The sequence below is a fragment of the Pseudoliparis swirei genome, chromosome 15 (assembly GCF_029220125.1).
Source record: "Pseudoliparis swirei isolate HS2019 ecotype Mariana Trench chromosome 15, NWPU_hadal_v1, whole genome shotgun sequence".
Classification (NCBI taxonomy): domain Eukaryota; kingdom Metazoa; phylum Chordata; class Actinopteri; order Perciformes; family Liparidae; genus Pseudoliparis; species Pseudoliparis swirei.
Genome location: NC_079402.1, coordinates 13,699,303 through 13,720,538, shown reverse-complemented (window position 1 = coordinate 13,720,538; position 21,236 = coordinate 13,699,303). Strand labels below are relative to the sequence as shown.

At 44.7% G+C, this 21,236-nt stretch overlaps 2 protein-coding genes across 5 annotated transcripts in view; one reads left to right on the top strand and one right to left on the bottom strand.

Annotated features, from left to right (window-relative positions):
• The first annotated feature begins 326 nt into the window (after nt 1-326).
• On the top strand, nt 327-10,715 carry rab14l (RAB14, member RAS oncogene family, like). Its single transcript, XM_056431921.1, has 8 exons — nt 327-418; nt 3,886-3,944; nt 5,024-5,077; nt 5,887-6,064; nt 6,339-6,405; nt 7,967-8,054; nt 8,482-8,512; nt 8,628-10,715. The coding sequence occupies exons 2-8, from the start codon at nt 3,893-3,895 to the stop codon at nt 8,803-8,805; spliced, it is 648 nt and encodes a 215-aa protein (XP_056287896.1). The 5' UTR covers nt 327-418; nt 3,886-3,892; the 3' UTR covers nt 8,806-10,715.
• A 124-nt stretch (nt 10,716-10,839) lies between these two features.
• The window catches only part of abl1 (c-abl oncogene 1, non-receptor tyrosine kinase), a 29,609-nt gene continuing 19,212 nt past the window's right edge, over nt 10,840-21,236 (bottom strand). For 2 of the 4 annotated variants that reach the window (XM_056431917.1, XM_056431919.1), the window contains exons 2-11: nt 19,858-20,022; nt 18,785-19,080; nt 16,887-17,177; nt 16,577-16,661; nt 15,895-16,072; nt 15,126-15,310; nt 14,743-14,895; nt 14,560-14,649; nt 14,268-14,396; nt 10,840-14,105 (exon numbers count right to left, since the gene is read on the bottom strand). In XM_056431917.1, coding sequence (XP_056287892.1) covers nt 12,421-14,105; nt 14,268-14,396; nt 14,560-14,649; nt 14,743-14,895; nt 15,126-15,310; nt 15,895-16,072; nt 16,577-16,661; nt 16,887-17,177; nt 18,785-19,080; nt 19,858-20,022 — 3,257 coding nt within the window. In that variant the 3' untranslated portion in view covers nt 10,840-12,420. The remainder of the gene's footprint in view (nt 14,106-14,267; nt 14,397-14,559; nt 14,650-14,742; nt 14,896-15,125; nt 15,311-15,894; nt 16,073-16,576; nt 16,662-16,886; nt 17,178-18,784; nt 19,081-19,857; nt 20,023-21,236) is intronic. The other 2 variants (XM_056431918.1, XM_056431920.1) reach the window with 1 other exon arrangement.

Here is a 21,236-nt window from a genome sequence, read left to right as displayed (position 1 = left end):
TGATATAACCTTAGGTCTTCAACATCTTCAAAAAATAAAAATTAAAGTGCGCAATGTCTTCTAAACGAGGTTAGTCAGGCGTAATCAAATCGTTGAACACTCAATCTCATTGGCTATCACATGATTTCACCTCAGTAACGATTTAATAATCTGATACCGCAGATCTGTATCAAGAGGTACGGCAGCACAGTATGCGCGAATACACCTGTTCAGGTGAGGTTGCTCTCCACCACTCAGTGCGCACGCCTCAAATCGCCGCATATGATGCTCTTTGTCCCAGAAGCCCATTGGAGACAGCGGAGGAAACCCTGCGCCGCGAGCCGCCATCTTGGACAGACAGATCATACTTGAGCCGGGATAACCTGCGTTCCTCTTCTGGACAGCTCGAGAACACAACGCGAAGAAGACTTAATTCCTGGTAAGGACAGACGAGAGCAAACACTTGAACATACTCTCACACAGACCCCGACACTGGTACTTCAATCACGAAACGGTTGGAACAGTTTAAGCTCGCCTGTGTTTGCCAGGAGTCGGCTAATTGGCAAGCTAACGAGGCTAGCTAACATATGGCTAATACTAGGTTTTTATTTATTAATCGTTGGATTTAACGAGGGGTTTGTATGTGATGCATTACATTGCGAGAGGTGACGTTTGTTGGCGATTAATCGCTTGAGCGGTAGTGACCAAATACGAGTTGACAAGCTAACTAAACAGCGTATCTGGCATTATCCAACCATCGCAGCTAGCTGACAAACTAGCATGCTAAAGGTAGAGCTGGCTTTCGTTAGTTTGGTTGTTGGTGGCTTTTGTGAAATTATGCAGAGGCCGAGTTGATTTTCTAACATAGTGACGCTAATCGGTCGATACTGCCTTGATTGTCTGTGTGCTAATAGTGACACGCGTCTTGTGATGTATGCTGTTTGTTTTCAAGACGTATCCACTGATCTCAGGTAGCTAGCTAGCTAACGCAAATGTAGCTGTCAAAACAGCTAAATTAGGGCCGTGATCGTTATCAGACACGATCATGTCGTTGGTTCTAGCCATGTACAAGTCAGGTTGTATTTCACCTTTTAACGCGTAACATTGTTAACTTTTTGTGCGAGAACTAATAGCATATAGTTAACCAAACCGAAGCTGTCAGTTTTGCCGGTTGTTGAACTAAACTAGCCACCGGGAGGAGGCATGACGTCACCGTGTCACCTACAAGTGAAGCGATGGGGCACAAGAGTCGGTCAGTAATATAGTGTTGTACATTCTTGATCTGAAACTTATAATACACAATGAATAACAACGTTACTTCTTGTTTTGACTTTTTTTCACCATATAAATATTGCGAAACATCAAATTCGACTTGTATGCGCCTGTAACCGACAGTGGTGATGTCATCCTATGTTTTATGGCTTTAGTGAGTCACATGATTTGAATAGCAAGCATGAACATCATAAAAGCACTGTGACTATATTGTTGTTATGATTTCCCAATAGCCCAGACATCCATCGCCCCTTTCACATAGGAAGTGGCTATTGTGACGAGAAAAAGCAATGACTGGTTTTCTGGAGAAAGATTCAGTGGGTCGGAGAGTAGTAGAGAAATGCTGAGGCTGCATTCTGGTCACATGAGTTTGAGTCCATGACGGACACTCTGGGGTTTATTTCTACTTGATGAGAACAAAAAGCTGACAAAATAAGGGTTGGTCTCAAAATTGAATAGCATTTGGGTTTGCCTCTGTTCTGGGTAACCTACTCTAATTGCTTACTTTCCAGAGCCCTGAACCATCACATGGTGTACATATACCACAGGAGGCCCTCAAATAGTACTCTATGATTTAAAAAAATCCAATGGTGTGATTGCGTAGGATTTGTTTATGACCTCGGTTTCACTTTTAAACCTGCTTGGTACAACTTCACTAACTATCATCACATTATGTGGAATTCATGTTTTTTTTAAAGTGCCCAACTTCACCCAAACAGTTGATGTATACTTATTAAGGGATAGGGAATTAAATGGTATTAGTGGTGTTATCGAAATCAACAGATGTAGAATTGCAGCGTGAACAAGTGTGTGATCGCAAGTGTACTGAAGTCATTAATGTAGTCTCAAAGTTAGCCATGTTTTCAACAAAGTAGTACAAGTGTAGATCCGACAACGATCACATGGAAAGTTCATCAAGACTACTTTCTGCTAGTTGGTGGTAGCCTGAGTAAGCAGCAAATGTCAGGTTAAGTTGCAGAGTTTGTGGAGGAGTCACAGTGAGCCAAATCTTTGCTGAAAGGCTTCCAAAAAAACCAGTCATAGCCTGCTCTGTTAAGTTGTTTACATAAATTGTAACACTTAGTAGCTTCTCCTGAAGTCTTAGTTTTCTTCAGGAAATTAAAAATACAGAAACATGCTTTTGAGCTGTCTTAGTTATCAGATGTTATGGTCTGTTCTTTTCATATAATTTATCTCTGGACATAAGACATAAGAGTACTCTACTTTTCATGTTTGATGTAGATTCTTTTACACGCATAGGATGAGTATGAATATCATCATGAGGATACCGGACCCAACCCCATTAGTATTTGAGCAACATTTCGACCTGAATTAACCTCAACTAAATCCTCCTGCAGGTCGTCTTCCTTTCCTGTCTCTGATCCTCTTTATCAACCCACTTACGCCATTTTCTAATGCTATTGAAGGTCTAAACTTTCCATTTCTCTTTTTTTCATCGCTGTAAAGTCATTTTTATCTTTAGCTTTATTTTCCTTTCCTCCTTCTTAGATTCTCAAATCACAGCCATGTACATTTAATCCGGTTGTGTCACTGTCAGCATTAATCTGGCCAGTCAAACATGCAGGAGTATGAGCACAGTGATGTGTGGCAGTGATTTCAGTCCAGTTTTCACTGAGCTGCTACCAGAGAACAGCACTGGCAGACACAGAAACCCTCATGCCGCTGCATGATTATGCACCCGATTGTGAAGCCTGATTTATTTTCCTCTCTAAAGCAGTCTCGCTGTACGGCAGCACCTTACAGGATGACAGAGCGGTCTTTGTACAGCACAAACACGGCCTTGATGTCAGGAAATGGCTTTGCAAAGTGAATTTAATGGTGAAATTGTTCATGAGCGAGACGGCCTGCTTTCCAAAGCTTTTTTTTTTTGCCGTCATACATGACCCGATCATTTATTTATTAATTAAATGTGTATGTTCAAAAAGAGCCCCTCCCATTGGCGGTTCAACGAGTGCATTTGTGAATGTAATTTTTTTTAATATAGTGATACTGCGTGGTAATTCTGAAGGCTCTTCCCTGCATGCTACTTCTGTGTGCTGTGTAGGAGCCTGAACACGGAAGCATCACTGGATATGGATTTTTTTTGCATATGTGAAAGAGCTTTGAACTCTGAAATATTGTTAATACTCTAATGTAACACATGCTAACTTCAGCATTAGTGATAGTTCAAGCAATGTGGTACTAAATCACCAAAGTGGATTCATTTTTTTCCAGTGTGAATAAAGTGTCCATCCTTATGAATAATGTTTTGCACCGGTGAGCGTACAGGGTGTGCTCTGCAAGTTCTAAAGTGTTTCTCAACAGCTTAGATCCTGACTCCACAGAGAGATGGGTTTCATTTCTTTTGTGGTAGAAATATATGCAAGTTAATAATATTAAAGGGCATGGAATTGATCAGGATGATTAGCCTCAACACTTTCTCATTGGAAAAGAAGTTAAAGGGGATGGCGACGTCTGGCTTTATTTGTGTAAGTCTAATTCACACAAAGACACAAGTATAGGCTGCTGTTTGTATTTCGTCTGGTCACTGGCCTTTAAGAGTGAGGGGGGGGGGGGGTTCAAAACAACAAATCGCTGTCTGCTTACATAAACCTTTCCTTTTCTCTCTTTCAGAGCCACCATGGCCACTGCACCGTACAACTACTCCTACATTTTTAAATACATCATAATTGGTAAGTGAGCGATGCTTTTCATTGAGCCTTGATAGATCTATCCCACTTCTATGTCTTATGTGCTGGACGCTAATGCCGCACACGGAGGACGTCCAACATGGTTCAATATGTCTTACCGTCTCTTTTTGTTGTCGTTGCTTCGATCTGTAACGACGCACCACATTCCAAGAGATGTTTCCGCATGTCTGCCTTCATCTTCTGAGAGACAGTAATACGGACATCTATTAGTCAAATGGAAAACTGTATAAATCCACCATTGGTTTGTCTAGTTTTTTTATTTACGCTGCCTGATGTTCAAAATTACACTACTTTGCCATTTATTTATGAATAGTTTACCATACACTGCAAATGTGTAATTCATTTTTAAATGCCTTTCCCCTATCAGAATGACGTCCCACTTTAGCGGATATGTTTGTTAACGTAAACATATTGCTACTTTTACTTTTACTGTACGACATGTGCAGAAAGACACAATGCGTAAACAAACACAACCTGGGCTCTGGGCTATTTACCCTCGTTTCACGTGAAACACCCTGGCTCGGAGCTAACGGCCATCGGCTTGGAGCTCAAAGAGGCGTGTAAACGATCTTGACGTGCAGCCCGTGGCTTGCTTCTTAACTTTTAGCTCATGCTTTTCTTTCCTTCACTGTTTGGTTTTGAAAAGGGAAGTCTGACGGTCTGGTGATCCGACTTGTTGAAGTTTCACAATCTTGTAAGATGCTTTTGTTGTTTCCAGCAAACGCCCTCACTTTGAGGCTGCTGGGTGTTTTGTAATGCACAGATAAAGGCATCAATAGTCATTCTTAAAATATTGTCACACCTTGAATAACAAGATATAGAGTGTAGAAGCTATTTATTTTATCAATAGCATGCACCCCAGCACATCTCATTGTCAAACTATGTATTGAGAGTACACATTATATTATACTTAAGTCTTTCTCCATCCCATATCGCTCCACATTACATTTAAAGTATCGTCGCTGACGTTGTCAGTTCCACATGTTTGTGGTCGACGCTGCAGTCTTCATTCAAGAATTGTTCTTCTGCTATTTAGTTTCTCTCTGCCTCTCTTTCCACAGGCGACATGGGCGTCGGGAAGTCATGTTTGCTCCACCAGTTCACAGAGAAGAAATGTAAGTGCTGCCTTGATTTCGACTGCTCTCTGCGTGTTCTCGTGCCGCTGTGTGTCACGTTGGCAGGTTCGACCGGAGTGCCGAAATCGCTTTCGATTTCTTTCCGCGGAAGTCGGCGGCACAGAAGTGGAGTGTGAGCTCAACAGGGAGAGAGAGACTCTTCTTCTGTGTGCCAGTCAGCTGCAGACGCCCATTACCATTCAGCTCGGTTTTGTTCAGTGCTCCTATTAACAAGCCAGATGTTCCTCATTCACCAGCCACACACACACACACAGGCACACACACACATCCATATACACACACTGTGGTGTGATTTAGAAAATATTTTAAAGTATCAGTTCAAAAGAAATTTGCTGCTTTCTGGGTGTTTTTATACTTTCATTTTACAACTGAGTATGATGACTAAGTACTGTTTTTATTATTGATGCACCTGCTGCTGATTAACCTTGGAGGTGTGTGACGTGTGTGACTGCACGCGTATTCACAAAATGTACATCGCAACCAAATCATTGAAAGCAACACGCGCTTCTCGGCACACTAACTGTATGTTTTTCTCAGTTTAAAACTTCTAATGAAACAAAACCACTGATTCCCTTCTCATAATCACCAACTCTCTCAAAATGTTAACGCCACTAATGTAATAAAGTTGGCAAATGATGATCACAAAAATCCATGAAGCAACACAAACAATGCACGACCACTGGGGGTGTAAAAGGGCATCAAACTAAACTAATTGGCCCAAATAATTAAAGTGAATTCAAAGTAATCTCTCTCTCTTTCTCTCTCTCTCTTTTATCCCCCCTCCACAGTCATGGCGGATTGCCCCCATACGATTGGCGTGGAGTTTGGTACAAGGATAATTGAGGTGAGCGGCCAGAAGATCAAGCTGCAGATTTGGGACACAGCGGGGCAGGAGCGCTTCAGGGCAGTCACCCGCTCCTACTACCGTGGAGCAGCAGGGGCGCTCATGGTCTACGACATCACCAGGTACAGGATGCTCGTCGTGTGTTCATTTCTGTGGGGGAGGTACAATTATTACACAGTCACAACTTTACGCCAAAGCCTAAGAAGAAGGGCAATGGGGGCAGGAGCATCTGGTCAGCTCCTGACCAGATGCTATCTATAATCATTAAACCACCATCTATAATCACTTAATTCTTCTGTTGCATCTGCACTCTGGCCTGATCCATTCAAAGAGGGAAACGTCAAGTATTTGCTTGTCGTCGTAGTAACCACTGTCCCTTTTGTTGATGTCATGCAGGAGAAGCACGTACAACCATCTCAGCAGCTGGCTGACTGATGCCAGAAACCTCACCAACCCCAACACTGTAAGACCACCGATAAACATCCGGTTTGTCTTTTTCTCTGGAGCTGTATGTCCCTGCACTCTAGTTAATGTAGCGGTGTCGTTTTCTTGTCTTCATGCGTCTTATAAGCTCTGTTGCTTTATTTCTTTGGTTTTCCCTGTGTCATTCTCCCTCTGCCCTTCGCCGCAGAGCCATGTGCATTCATGAAATTGGATTTGTTGGTAAATATGATTAGCTCTATAACGCATTGCTCTCATTTACTGAGCAGTGTTCCCTCAGAGAAATGTGTTTCTGCAATACGCCACTTTCACTCCGGGTTTCTAACATCAAGTGAAACATGCTTTCCTGCTTTATAAATAACAGAGGTTTATTAATATATTAATGTATCATCCACATATGTCTTGTTCTTTTGCTTTAATCACAACATTAGCCAACCTTTGTTTGTATGAATGTTAATTGAAATGTTGTGTGCTTTGCTCTCTGTCATCTTGAGTCCAAAACCAAATGGTGGAAAAGATCCCAGAAGCCAATCGGCTGTTTTTCACAGAAGTATCTCTCGCTATCGGCCATGCGGTGGCAGTGTCGTCGTCTCGTCGTGACGTGGGATACCAGCGTAAACATGTGTTCCTGCTTCAAGTGACCTTATTTGGCGGCTGATGTTTGAGAAGCGAACACATAAGGAACACGTTACGTGTTCACATGACAGACACCAACGTCGTCATCCCAATGAAAACAACAGTTGTGTAAGACTTCTTGGGATTTAGCAAGAGCTTCTAAAAAATCTGCCGTCACTTTTCCCAATAACAACCAATAATTAATAATATAGAAAGATTTTCATTTTACTTAAATTATCATAAATATTAGTATCAACTGGACTATTTGTGCCTTTGGCTCTCTTTTATGCAGTGGATGTGAGGCACGAGTAGCATTGTTAACAATTCTGGAACTAGAACGGGCACTCGATGGAGCGCATACCTTCGCCACAGCCACATTTTGGCGTGAATTGCATGCCAATTGGATAGAAATTGACCGTGCTATGGTAAAAAGAAAATGTTGACTTTTTCATAACTTTGACCCGATCGATCCCAAAATCTAATCAAATGGTCCCTGGAAAATAACCAATCATCCCACCAAATTTCATGCGATTCAAAGAAGATTTTGACCTTTTCGTGACTGACCCGATCGATCCCAAAATCTAATCAAATGGTCCCCGGATAATAACCAATCATCCCACCAAATTTCATGCGATTCGGTTTAATACTTTTTGAGTTATGCGAATAACACACACACACACAAATAAATACACAGCGATCAAAACATTACCTTCCGCATTTTCAATGCGAAGGTAATAAAGCAGCTTATCATTGCAGTTGAGGGAGTCTCAAGTGTGTCAGAGCTACAACAGAAGCTGATTACATCCCAGTTGCCAGGTGTGCTCATGTGGAGTTGCCTGTTAAGACGTCGATGGAGAGACGTGTCAACGGCCTCAGGAACAGCCTCTCGACTGCATTTGGCTTTCTCGGCTTGAAAAGAAAAGGCTGTCTCGAGGGTCGTCTCACTCTCACTCTTCCTGTATTTCCAGGTGATCATTCTCATAGGAAACAAAGCGGACCTGGAGGCCCAGAGGGACGTCACGTATGAGGAGGCAAAGCAGTTTGCTGAAGAGAACGGTGAGCCACATGCAGAACAGAAACATGTTCCTTCTGTTTCACCACGCCGTCTGTCTTCCACTCTTTACGGTGTTATGTAATCGGACACTCGGGCATCTTTAAGACTGACCGATAGATAGTACAGCAGCATTTATCGTTAAAGGTGACTATTCCATCCTCAATTTCAGCAAAACTCTAATCACAGGAATCACAAGAAAATGTCCAGATATTAAAACTTCAATAGAGATTTAGCCGTTGTATTCTTATCAGAAGACCTTTATGGTTGACTTCAAGAGAAGAAAGTGAGGATTGATGTCCTCTTCTGTCTGTATTGCTGAGACAGAACCTAGGAGGGGTTGACTTGAGGAAAGCCACAATATTAATTTAAAGTATTTGAGCTTGAAACAATGTTTTACTGACTGTCCTCTCATCTTTATGTGTTCTTCAGGTCTGTTGTTTCTGGAGGCCAGTGCAAAAACGTAAGTCTGCACAACTTGATGTTGGTGAAAGCCGAACATGAAATATCCCTCTGCTTCCAGACTTGCTCCCAATCGCCTCCTTTCTCACTCATCCGTGTTTCTGCTTTGTGTTCAGAGGTGAAAACGTTGAGGACGCCTTCCTGGAAGCTGCGAAGAAGATCTACCAGAACATCCAAGATGGCAGCCTGGACCTGAACGCCGCGGAGTCAGGGGTCCAGCACAAGCCTTCGGCCCCCCAGGGCGGTCGGCTAACCAGCGAACCACAGCCCCAGAGGGAAGGCTGCGGATGCTAATGGCCAAGCAACCCCCCCCCCCCCCCCCCCGTCTGTCCCGCCCGCCTTCCCTCGACCATCCCCCCTTCATCCACCTCCGTACGTCCATCCACCCTCCCTCACTGCACCAGGGGCTGCGGAGGGAAGGAACGGGGGATGGATCTGGACTTGGGCCAGACTGAGCTGGACTGTGGACGACATCTCCCTCCCTACCGCTCCTCCCCTCTGCCTGTCTCCCTCCTCCTCTCTAAACTCTGTGTGTTGTCGTCCCATAACGCTCCTCTTTCGCTTCCCTCCACTCTTCTTGCACCAGTCTAGTCCCCCTCCCCCAGTCATAGCACCGTAGACGCCACCACGCATTACTGACACTTTAGATAGATGTAACATTCATACGATAATGATAAACCAAGACAGTTTTTTAATGTTTGGTTTTATAGCTATATATGACATGTAAACATTGCATTAAATTCCATCCACCACTGATCAGCCGTGTGTGACTAAACTCCTGAGGTCTCATGCATGGTTCACCAACCCAGCATTTTATGCTCTCCCGCAGTTAATTAGTGCAGGATTGGCCGGCGACGGCAGTGGAGTCGTGAATCATCACACAGGAAGAGGCTCCTCGGTGTGTCCGAGGAATGTGGAGCCCAGTGAGCTTTTCCAGCAGGATTCAAACCTGCTTGTGGCTTTTAATTCTGTTACTGCTGCTCGACACAAAGAGACGTCCTTTGACAGATGTGGGAACGATGTTCTCAGGAGAGGAAAAATAGAAACTGTTGAAAAAAAATGAAAGTAATTCCTCAGTCTCCCCTATGAGATAACAGGAAGGAATAGTGGGCGTTTTCTAGCTGTTCTGTGTGTGAAGTTGGATGATTTTTATTTGAACACAAGGCTTTTCTGTGTTTGGTGTAAAGATTCCTTCATGTCAGTTTCTTTGCACCAGCTCTCCCCCTCCTCCCCCAGGTCATATCACCAAGGTTTCTGTCTTTACCAGCATTTTCTTTGTCATGGTTTGTTGCCTTATTATATTTCATGTTATTACTCTTTAATCTTTATTGTATTGCTGCACTTCCTCTTCACACTGCTATTGGACTCACCCCAAATAAATCCACTCTTAGATTCATTATTGCATTTTACTGGGGAACAATGTAACAATGCAAGTGTCGGCTTACATGGTCAAACTCCAGGGTATCAGAAGCATGGTCTTTAAACTGTCAACACTCCTTCATTTCAAGTAGTGCACTGAAGAGCTGATGTGTTGTTTCTGACTTCTACACCAAGCAGCATGTCCCCTCAATACAGTGGAATTGTCAAAACCCAATTATGTTTGTATTGTTTTTCCCCCCCTCCTCCCTCCAATATAATTGTTCTGTACAATATAGCCATTCCCTGATTGGACAGCTGTATATATTGCTTCTTAACTATTGGTGACCTCGCTACTTTCCAATTTATTTGCCGGCTCTGCCAAGATCTGTACAGTTGATGTGCTCGTGGGTTTCCTGTAATTCATGCTTGGGAAATTCTGTAACAGTTTCTATTAATAAATGTGTGAAGGACACCGAGACGACCCCCGACTGCACACTACTGAACCCGTCACGAGGTCGAGGGAGTGGATCGATACGATGGGCGAACTCTAGATTCCCCTCGTTACTGTACGGAGTGGAGAATCGGCGCCCCTCCACGTGGGAGGGGCCTGCATCGCTGTCTTAACTTTTGGGGATTGGTTCATTAGTGGGAAGTTGGTGGGCTGGGTTTTACTTTTTTTCTGTGTCCCACCCCTTTGCTGGCCAAGTACAAAACAAAAGTACATATGTATAAATTTTTAAGGAGCTGTGCTAACATTTAAATGCTTTGAGTGTATGATTTTAAAATGTTGACATTTTTATTTTAATGACATACTCGACAGGAAAAAATAAATTATACATAACCTGTCTCTGTGTCATTGCTTTTACTGAAACGAGCGTCAATGGACAGAAGGGAAAAAAATGCTCAGTTTCATTTCATTACTTGAACCGTTTTTACTGACTAAGATCACATGTGGAAAAAACACCCGACTGTATTTCAAGTAGCACAACTGCTTGTTATTTTATTGCAACAAAAATTGCACCAAGGCAAGAAAGAAACGAATAGGAAAACATATTTACAAAGGAAAGCAAAGTTGTCTACAAAAACAAAATCGGTGAGGAGGCTTAGACATTAAAGATGAGTAGTGGTATGGTGGTAAAGGAGCAGAATAAAAAAACAAAGCCAACACTGACGGTACCATGAAGTCCAGGCAGCTTGCAGTCAGTCGGGGCACACGGGGCGAATACTGAGCACGTCCAAGCGTTACGGAGCATAAGGGAACGTTTGGCTTCTTTACTCGAATGGTCAGCGTCTCACTTATTCATCATCTTGTAAGACGGCAAGTGACATATCCATAAACATTTCAGTCCAGTGTTTCCCCCAGGATATATATATATATTTTTTGCTGGGGTGGAAAGGCCTTAAACAGCATTAAGCCCTCCATCAACACTAATTCTCTCAGGCAAAGAGTCCCTTCAGTGGCCAAAAGAAACACATGTTACTGATCCAACGGCACGCTGTTGCCAGGCCGAGCTGCTACTGGTGGCTTTTGTGACTGGCATGTATAGAAAGTTGGATCAGTTTAATAAGAATAAGGAAAGTCCAGTCTAAGGACAACATAAAACAGTCAGATCCACTAACTAAGTAGCAGATCCTGCACCCTGGTCCCTCTCCAGTAGACTGGAGACAAAGGTTTTTTGGTATGGCAATCACACATCAACACATATCCGTAACCACAGTTCTGCACTTGCGATGTGGCAACTCTTAAACAGCTCGGCCAAAAGTGTTGACGGCACTACTGGTCACCGCCGGTGACGGCCACTAGCTCATTGTGCCTCGTTTGCTTGCTCCCATTATTATTTTATGGCACATGGTTGCAAATAATGCAAAAGCATTCATACAGAACCATCACTGGCACGTTGATCATCACACAACCAATCACTGATGAAATGACACAAAGCAATGCAACATGCTGGGATGTGTTGGACTAAAGCATCAGGTTAGAACACCGATTCCAGAAGCTCCCCGATTCTTACAGGGAACAACGGACACGACGAGATCAGTCGTCTGAGTCCGAGAAGGCGCCCGAGAACAAGTTGAGGTCAAGTGTTTTGCTTTTGCTCATCGTCATCACTCCAACGGTGATGGAAACAATGAGCACAGGCCTCTTTTCTACGAGTGTCATCGAGAAAGGGGGGAAACACAACTAGAATACATAAGACATGACCATTTCAAAATGATTGGCGAAAAGTCATGTTGAAAAATAATTGGTCCCTTGCCTCTCGTAAAGGCCAAAAGACACCGTTTGTTCACGGTTAAGGCTTTTCAATATGGCAAACTCTGTCTGACGACGTTGACGGAGAGATTCCGTCCACAGTCACCTCAGGCGGGAGCGTTCCTGAGTGTTTCTGAGTGACCCGTCGTGTGAAACCTCTGCTGCTGCCGCCCGCCGGCGTTACCCTCCATCACGAGCTTGGCATCTGCCACAGTTCATGCTCTCAGGAAAAAAGGGTAGCCTTTAGATACAGTTCATGTCAGTTTTATATCTTACTCGTTTAACATTTTATCGCGCTACCTCTGAACAATGTCACTGATCTCTTTGACGGAGGACAGCAGCTTGCTGAAGTCCTGCTGGGCGTTGGCGCCCCCTGTGGCGGCGGGGCAGATCTGCAGCTCGCGCAGGCTGTTCTCCAGCTTGTTGATGGCCTCGCGGAAGGCGAACTTGTTCCTCATCTGCTGTATGGAGTCGACGTAGCTCACGCAGTGCTTGGACAGGTTCTTGCCGGCCTCCAGGACGGCGCTGTGGCTCCCGGTCTGCTCGGAGTTGCGGCAAATGGCGGCGCGGAGCAGCTCGGCGCCTTCCAGCACCATCTTGCGCGTCACAGCGGAGTTCGGCGTGCGCTCGGCCGCCTGCCGGGGAGCGGTCTTGCGGAGGGAGCGCCGGGTGTTCACTAAGGGGATGAAGGCGGTGGGCGAGCTCAGATCACCGGGGGAGGTGAGGGAGGAGGAGAAGCCGCCGAGGCTCTGGCTGGAGAGGGAGGCGGTCACTGAAGGGGAGGAGGCGGAGGTCTTTAACGGTTGAGGTTTGGAGGTGGAGCCCAGGGTCAGCTTCTTGGAGCCCTCGCCGAGAGGCGAGCGGGCTTGGTCACTGGCAGTGGTTGTGTGGTGGGGCTCTGAGAGAGAGGGGAGGCCCTTGGCTTTGATCTCTGACGTGACGGATGAGGGGGAGGGGAGTTCTTGACTGGGGCTGCGGGAAATCTTGCCCGTTTTGGCATTGGTGGGTGGAGGTGGTGGGGCTGGTTTGGGTTTTTGTAACTTCCCTCTTTCCCTGACAGATGAAGAGTCCCCGGTGTGCTTGTGTCTGCGGGCCCTGCACTCATCGCCAGCTGCCCCTAAAGCAGGGAACACATTGGGCTTGAGGAGCTCAGCGTGGAGAGCGCTGGTCTTGGAGTTCTCCAGACCCGGCAGCCCCGGTCTCCGGACCACCTTCGGTGTTAATGCCTGGATACTGGAACCAGGACTAAGATCAGTGTCTCTGCCGAGGAAGGCAGAGGAAACATCGGATAAGGTGTTCAAACGGGGCGGCGGAGTGAGGGCGCCCTTCCGAGGGGCGGTCTCCCCTTTCTGCTCACTGGTTTTCTTGCGCGGCAGAGCTGGCTTGCCCCCGAAGGTGCCCGAGTCAAAGTGGCGCTGGCCGAGGTCTCGCGGCAGTGTAACAGACTTCCATTCGGTGCCAGCTGAGCCAATCGGCACGCTAGAGGACCACAGAAAACGCTTCGAGTTGGACATGATTTCCTCCTCACCGGGCGGTGTTGTGGCCACTTTCCCTCCGGGGCCAGGCACTGCGGGAGCGCCCTTCTTCCTGGGAAACAAAGGTCCTGGGTAGGTAGGAGCCCCGTTGGTGATGCCCCCCGCCCCATTATTGTTACTCAGGAACTTTGCGGAGTCGAGGCCGTGTGCGATGTCATTGATGGCCAAAGATGCACCGTTGTTGAAGCCGTCACCGTCTCGAAGATCTGGAGTGGCGCCCCTCCTGTCGGGGTGGACGTCCATCTCTCTGAAAGACGAGCTGCGTTTGGGTGGAGCTGGTGCGTTCTTCTTCTTCTTCTTTATGAGACTGAGAAAGCCGCTGCCTCGTGTCTTGTCCTTGTCTTTGGGTATCAAGCGGTCATCCTCATTCAGGTTGCTGTCCAGGAAGGGACGCTCTTTCCTGGGGAGCATGGGCGACGACACAGCTACCTCCGGCTCCAATGGGTCTGAGGAAGTGCCCAGAAGAAACAGGAAATCATCAGTGACAAGGAAGAATACCATACTTTTACCAATTATAAAACAAAAATGACAAAATACTTTGCACTGGATACTTGAAAATGTGTTGTACAAGAAGGTGTAGCAGTGCAGTGGGTGCGATTGTGTCTCACCTGGACTATCTCCATCCCGACTGTCCGTGTTTTTGCGGAGAGTTCTGGTTTTGGTGGGCAGCTCCGGAGCCTTCTGGATGGGACCGAATGTCGCCTTCTTTCCTTTCTTGCCAAGCTCCTTTTCCACCTCTGACAGTAAAGATACAGTTGAGATTTAACCTATCTTTTCACGTCTTAGTAATAACTAAGACAATGGAACCATTGCAAGAGGGCGTGAATATATCTGGGTGAATATATAAATAACACCCACAAGTAAAAGATGCTTTGGACATCAAAAGAAAGCAGAACTGACCATCCGAGATGCTCGACTCCTGGAACATGGTCTCGAAGGCTTGGTGTGTTTCGGCAAAAGATGGACGTTCTGAGGGGCTCCACCTCCAACCTGACGGGAAGACAAAGAAAATAAGTATTTTTTTAAAGTTTGAGAGTGGAGTGCCTCTAATTTGATTCTGTATGGATCAGTTGTGCTACTCACAGTCCCTCATGAGCTCGTAGACCTTCTCGGGGCAGCCCTCTGGTCGGTCCATGCGGTAGTCTTTCTCCAGCAGCTCGTACACTTGGGACAGGTCGATGCCGGGGTAGGGAGACATGCCGTAGGTGGCGATCTCCCACAGCAGCACACCAAATGCTGGAGATGGAGGCACAAGACAGCTAGTTGTGCTATTTATACAACAATTAACAACAGAGACATATCAAGAGCTACATGACTGGCATGTAAAGGCATGGGGACATGTGAAACACAAGAATGAGTCAAATTGTTTCCCCTTGTTGAATCGGAACTTGAAGAAAGAAATGAGCCTACTAAGGTAAGACCATTGAGAATACGTTTATAGCATTTAGCGATGAGACTAAACTTACCCCAGACATCAGATTTAATAGAGAACTTGTTGTAGGCCAGACTCTCTGGAGCGGTCCACTTGATGGGGAACTTGGCCCCAGCGTGAGCCGTGTAGGTGTCTCCGGTCATTAGTCGGCTCAGGCCGAAGTCGGCAACCTTCACCAGGTGGTTCTCCCCGACCAGACAGTTACGAGCAGCCAAGTCCCTACAGGAGACAATTAAGAGGAGAAAGAGTTATGAACAGGAGGCTGTGGTGGAAACCGGACTTCATTAAACCAGTAAAAGTAAACTACTCCAAAATAATGCATAAGCTGACTTAAACATATCGGCAATAGTAAGAAAAAAAACAAAGAAAAGGTCAGAAAGAAATATCAATAGTATGTTAAAATATTCATGTGTAGTGTTGGATTTCGACAGATACTTCTGTGTGGCTCAGAGTCACAAGCTGAGTCTCGTCAGGATTAAAAATGTAAAAAGGCAGTTTGGCAGATACAAAAGACATAAATCATTTCCTTGCTTCTAAAGGACCTTGTTAAACATGCCAGAACAAACAAACGATCCAACATCGTGGACGTGACGGCGTCACAAGTCTGTCCTCCCGCGAGAGGAGAGCAGCTCAGGAATGTTGAAAAAAGTAAATGAGATTTAAGCACAAAGAAGATATTTCCTTTTGTATTTGTGCAGCTCTGACTGAGACCACACTGCCTGCTAAATCGTTGACGATGAACAATTAATTAAATTGTATTTAATTTAGACCTAAAAAATTAGGAGTACGGTTCCTACACCCACCTGTGTATAAAGTTTTTCTTCTCCAGGTACTCCATAGCAGAGGAGATCTGTGTGGCCATGTGGAGCAGCACCACTGCATTCACCTCCTCTCTGTTGCACTCCCTCAGGTAGTCGAGGAGGTTACCGTGGGTCATGAACTCTGTGATAATGTAGAACGGCGGTTCCCGTGTGCACACACCTGCCAAGGAAACCAGTTTGCAAAACAAAACCACATTAATATTCACTGTGTGTGTTCCTTCATGAGCTGAACATATACTGCTGCACTGAACCATAAACTATTCAACCGGCAAACATGAGTACATGTTTGTCTGTCTATATTTAATATTTTGTTTAATTTGACACTGCAGTCATTAGTATTGTATTGTGTATGCATACATGTTGTATATATACATATATATTTTATTTTATATTTTACTTTGTATACTTCTATATATTTCACTTGTATACATCTATATCTTACATCCCTGTATTTTATATTTTATTCTCGTGTGTTTAGTTTATTGGTGCTGCTACTGTGACGAAAAATTTCCCCTTGGGGATTAATAAAGTATATATCTATCTATCTATCTACATCTGAGAAAGACCCTGGTTAACCGTTCTTCTGAGCCTAAAAAAATATTTTCCCTTCAGACGCAGGTTATATGATATAGATACAAGGCCTCTTTTGAGAACGTCGACATACCTAACAGTTGTACCAGGTTGGGGTGTTTGATCTCTTTCATGACAGCAGCCTCCTTAAGAAACTCCTCCACCTCCATTGTATCCTCCTGGACAGTTATTGGCAAAAAAGAGAGCAAAACCATAAACTGGTTGCAGTTGCATCCATACAACACCAGGTGGGAGCATTATGCAGCCAAATTACAGTCATAGCTGAGAAAGTGTTAATATGGGACTATAGTAGTTGTCAAAATATTCCCGCTTGACTAAACGGATACCGACATGCGTCCTTTTCTCATAATGAGCTTATAAATCCAGTTACATCTGGCGCTTACCTTTAGCGTCTTGACCGCCACAGTGAGGTTGTACTTCTTCCAGACACCCTCGTACACCTCCCCATACTGGCCCCCTCCCAGCTTGTGCTTCATGGTAATGTCAGTGCGCTCCATCTCCCACTTATCGTAGTTGGGAGAAACTCCGTAGATGGTGGGCTTGTTGCGCTTCGGCGCCGGGTAGTGCAGCGTGGTGATGAGGCCGTCGGACACCGTGGAGTGGTGGTGCACCAGCTCCGCCAGCGTGTTGAAGCGGCTTTCCGACGAGACGTACAGCTGAAGGAGAAAGAGATTCTACATTTGAGTAGATGTACACGAGAGGTCAGTTCAGTTTAGGACATTCACAGACTTCTTAGCAACCAACGGTGATAAAAATGGATTCCGTAACCAAATATCTGCCATTGTTTGGGATTTTTACTATTAATACAAGATAGATTATTTTCTATTGAGTAATTGAGTAATTTTATATTCTGCACTTGGAGCACAAAGAACTGTCAAAACAATTAAATACAGCGATTATTATTTGAAATAACCAAATGTTTTCATTATACGACTACTAAATACTAATGTCACATCTGGAAACAATAAATGGTTTTAGAGAAACGTGAGACCAAAAATAACTGACAAAGTGCCAGTTATACAGCATGAAATAATCCAGGTATTGACAAAACAACAAACATTTCCATCGTAAAGAAGAGCCCATTCAAAACTCACAGGGCAGTACTCAGGAAGCTGGTGGAGGGAAGGATATTGGTCAGGGCTCAGTGGACAGTCTTTTCCATTGTCCAAGTCTTACATAATCCTAAAAATGATTTGCTCCACAATCTGCACTGTGCATTTCTTTACTTGTGAACGGGCGCTTTGAGCGAGCCGATTGAGGAAAAATGGTAAAAGTGCCGGGAAAAGATCGTAGAAGTCTGAAGAGGATTTAATGGTCAACTGGCTGCTCTACTGGCTCACACCTTCACTAACTTAAGGGGGAAAATCAATTTGGCTACCATATAAACCATAGTTATTCAGAGCAGTATTAATCACAGTCAGTGTGAAACAAAGCTGCGGCTCAGGGGACGACTGATTATTATTGGAGAAGTCGATCATACCAGACTCTTGAGTTGTAGCTCAGTGGGAGGATGGAAAACAATACGAGATGGGGAACAGAGTGTCTGTGTGCGTGTGCATACGTGTGTGTGTGTGTGAGTGTGAGTGCATACTTGGCTTCATCCGTCTGTGCTAATGCATGTCTTAGCATGGGCGTCAGTGTCTGGCTGGCCTTGCGTCTGCTGGCCGTGAGCAGCACACTGGTGGTTAGAGGCATTCTTGTCATAGCGCGCGTTCCTCGAGCTCGCTCATCTCTGCATCACAGGCGAGACGGTGACACGCGCAGAATGGCAGCAGCTTCTCGATCAACAGAGCAATTTGGAATAATCCCACAGGGGAAATTCAGTCGTACGTACAGTACAAATATGGCCTGCACTTTTTCTACCATGACCATCCGGATAATGTACCATATTTAAAAAGAGCTTACCATAACCGTGAGCACCAGATACTCTCTTTGCCAAACCCGATCATGTTTTCCCATTTCTCAAAATGTTGCACCGACCGAGAAGCTGTACCTTAAATACTGCACCCGACTACCATCTCCACTTGACTGTCTTGACACATTAATTACATTTAAACTGCAGCAGATATAGAACAATGTGGTAAGTCCTGCCATGTGCTGCGAGTTCATGAGCAATAAACCACATCTAAAAATCAACCATACGGCATTTGTGAGAACGTTTTGGGTTACTTGCACAGAAAGACAACAATTTCAGGTGCTCCCACACAGTAATCAAAACTTTATTATCAGGTCGACCAAAGTTGATCGTGGTGTGTTTGTGTGTGTGTTTCCTGAAGCCTACCTTGCCGTCAGACGCAGTGTTAATCCTGTAATGGTAGACTCTGCCCTCGTACCGCAGAGAAATGGACCTCTGGCCGGGGCTGCTCTCGCTCTCCCGGACCAGGAAGCTTCCGTTGATGCCCGAGCTGAGCAGGTACTCCGCAGCGTTGCGTGACACGGGTCCATGGTACCAGCTGTGCTTCTCCAGGCTGTTGACAGGGGTGATGTAGTTTGATGGCACCCAACCCTGGCCATTCTTGGTCTGTGCCTCGCACCACTCGCCGTTGTGGTTGTAACCCAGCACACGTAGCTTCTCTCCTAGTCAACACGCAAGATGACATTTTTTATTTGTTTGTTATCCAGGAAGTCACTTTTTGTCTTGGTGCTCATACTTTAACTCCTGTGATCTGAGAGAGAGAGAGTTTCCAAGGGTGGGAATGTTGTGAATCGTCCATGTTCTTTGAATTAAGATGAACACCGCACGAGAACTGAGCTCAGACATGCAGGAATTCACTGTATCTAATGTCGTGTTTCCTCAGATCTTTTCCACCAGTCATTTAGTGACCATGACTAAATAAATGCACTCATCTGCATTAATAGATTGTATAGAACAAAAACACTACTTCATTTATGTGGCAAATATTCACATAAAGTAAAATCAACCTTTTTTGAGCTCAGAGTAGAATAAAGTGGAAAGTGCCATTGAACATGACATGTTCCTGTTTATTCCGGTGCATATGTTCTCTACTTCCTTCCTCTGTTTGTTCGTGCAATCAATCTGTGGTATTGTTTTATTGTCGGTTCAGGAGGAAAAAAAACATGTGCGAGACCATCGCCAGGAAGTGAGAGTCAGACAGGGATGAAGACAGAGAGGGAAAGAAACAGGAAGTTAATAAAGTAGATTCCCAGTAAGATTCATAACCTTATTGAGGCTCTCTCTCATCACTTTTAATGTCACTACCAATTGTGACTGTTGTCAAAAATGTCAAAGTTAACTGTGATTTCCGATAAATTGATTCAACTACACCAGTTGCACCTACAGTCAAACGTCTGAATCCTTCCTAGTTGAGCCCTAATAACTCCATATAAACGAACCTTTAGTAATGCTGAGTGTGTTGTCGCCACTGGCCACAAAATCATAGAGTGCGACAAACAGGTTGGGGTCATTCTCGCTGGGTCCAGCCAACAGGTTCTCTTTGGAGTTCCAGCGGGCCGCTTCGGTCAGACCCTGACTCTCAAAGTCTGGTCTCTGGAGAGCTTCTGAAAAAACAAAGGGGAACACATGCAGTGAGCTAAAAGTGTGAGGGAAAACATCAAAAGTGCAATGCAGAGGGGAGATCTGTAGGCGGGTTTGGTATGCACAAACACAGAGGTGGTTTTCCTCATGCAGTTTTACACATGTAGGACGATGCAGCAACAATGTCAACTGTTGCCAGACCAGGTGTCTTTTTAATTCCTCTCTGTATCCTTTAACTGGGCCTTGCTCCAACCAGCAGGTCATCAGCTGTGATCCCAACATGGGATGCGTAATAAACCCGAACCTGCGACTCCGTTTACGCTGTCTTTTTAACTTTTCATTTCCTGGATTATCCCGATTTAGTCGTCTTGGTATTCAAGAAAATGAAAACGACCACTCATCAGACGGTGAGAATGCGTCTCTCCGTGAATCCTCACCGTAATGTGGATGTGCCTGGGTTCAAAGACGATCTTACATACAGACACATCTTGACGTATCGCAACATTTAGAGCATTAAGGCTGATTTCTAAAATGTGGAACATGGAAAGAATGAAAAGAACAGAAGAACATTGTGTTTGTGAGGAAGAGAGAAACCAGAAGAGGGAAGTGAAGATAGATTTTATAACCGCCGTTTGGCCTAAACGTGAGCTTTATTGTGTGGCTTGCTCAGCTGTTATCACACATGTTTGAGAGGCATCTTGTATTCCATCCCCCCAGTTCACAACACCCACATCCTTCCAACAGAGACAACAGGCTACAGCTGCACTAGCTTTTCACCTTCCATTGAGAATTTCACACTGCGGAAGATACGAGGAGTGGGATTCATATATTCTCAATCACTTTGTAAGAAATAGCACATAGTACACAGTGCCATAAGGAAACCAGCCAAACCAGCAAAGAGATGAAATGTATTGAAATCAAACTGTGATTCTTCACGACCACAGTAGGACTGGAAAATTGGATTCAACTGATTATGTCACGCATGTCATTTTCATGGCCGTTTTTCTGAAACTGATATTTAAGTGATATAAGCTTTTCATCATATCGTGGAAAGCACTGGAGAAAAACCAAAGTCGCAAAATGTAGCATATTATGACTTGCTCACCACTTTCATTGCGTGAGTGGATATTAGTTCAGAAGGGAAAAAAAGACAGATCTGCATTGTGTTTCTGCACAAAAAATAAGATAAGAAGATCACCTGATCTTTTACAAACATTATGCATGTTCTGCCTGGTCT

Bases quoted from the DNA above. Each gene is read 5' to 3' on its own strand.
- rab14l (XM_056431921.1), top strand. From the start codon at position 3,893: ATGGCCACTGCACCGTACAACTACTCCTACATTTTTAAATACATCATA. The intron at 3,945-5,023 runs GTAAGTGAGCGA...CTCTTTCCACAG, and splicing joins TTTTAAATACATCATAATTG to GCGACATGGGCGTCGGGAAG. The intron at 8,055-8,481 runs GTGAGCCACATG...TGTGTTCTTCAG, and splicing joins GCAGTTTGCTGAAGAGAACG to GTCTGTTGTTTCTGGAGGCC.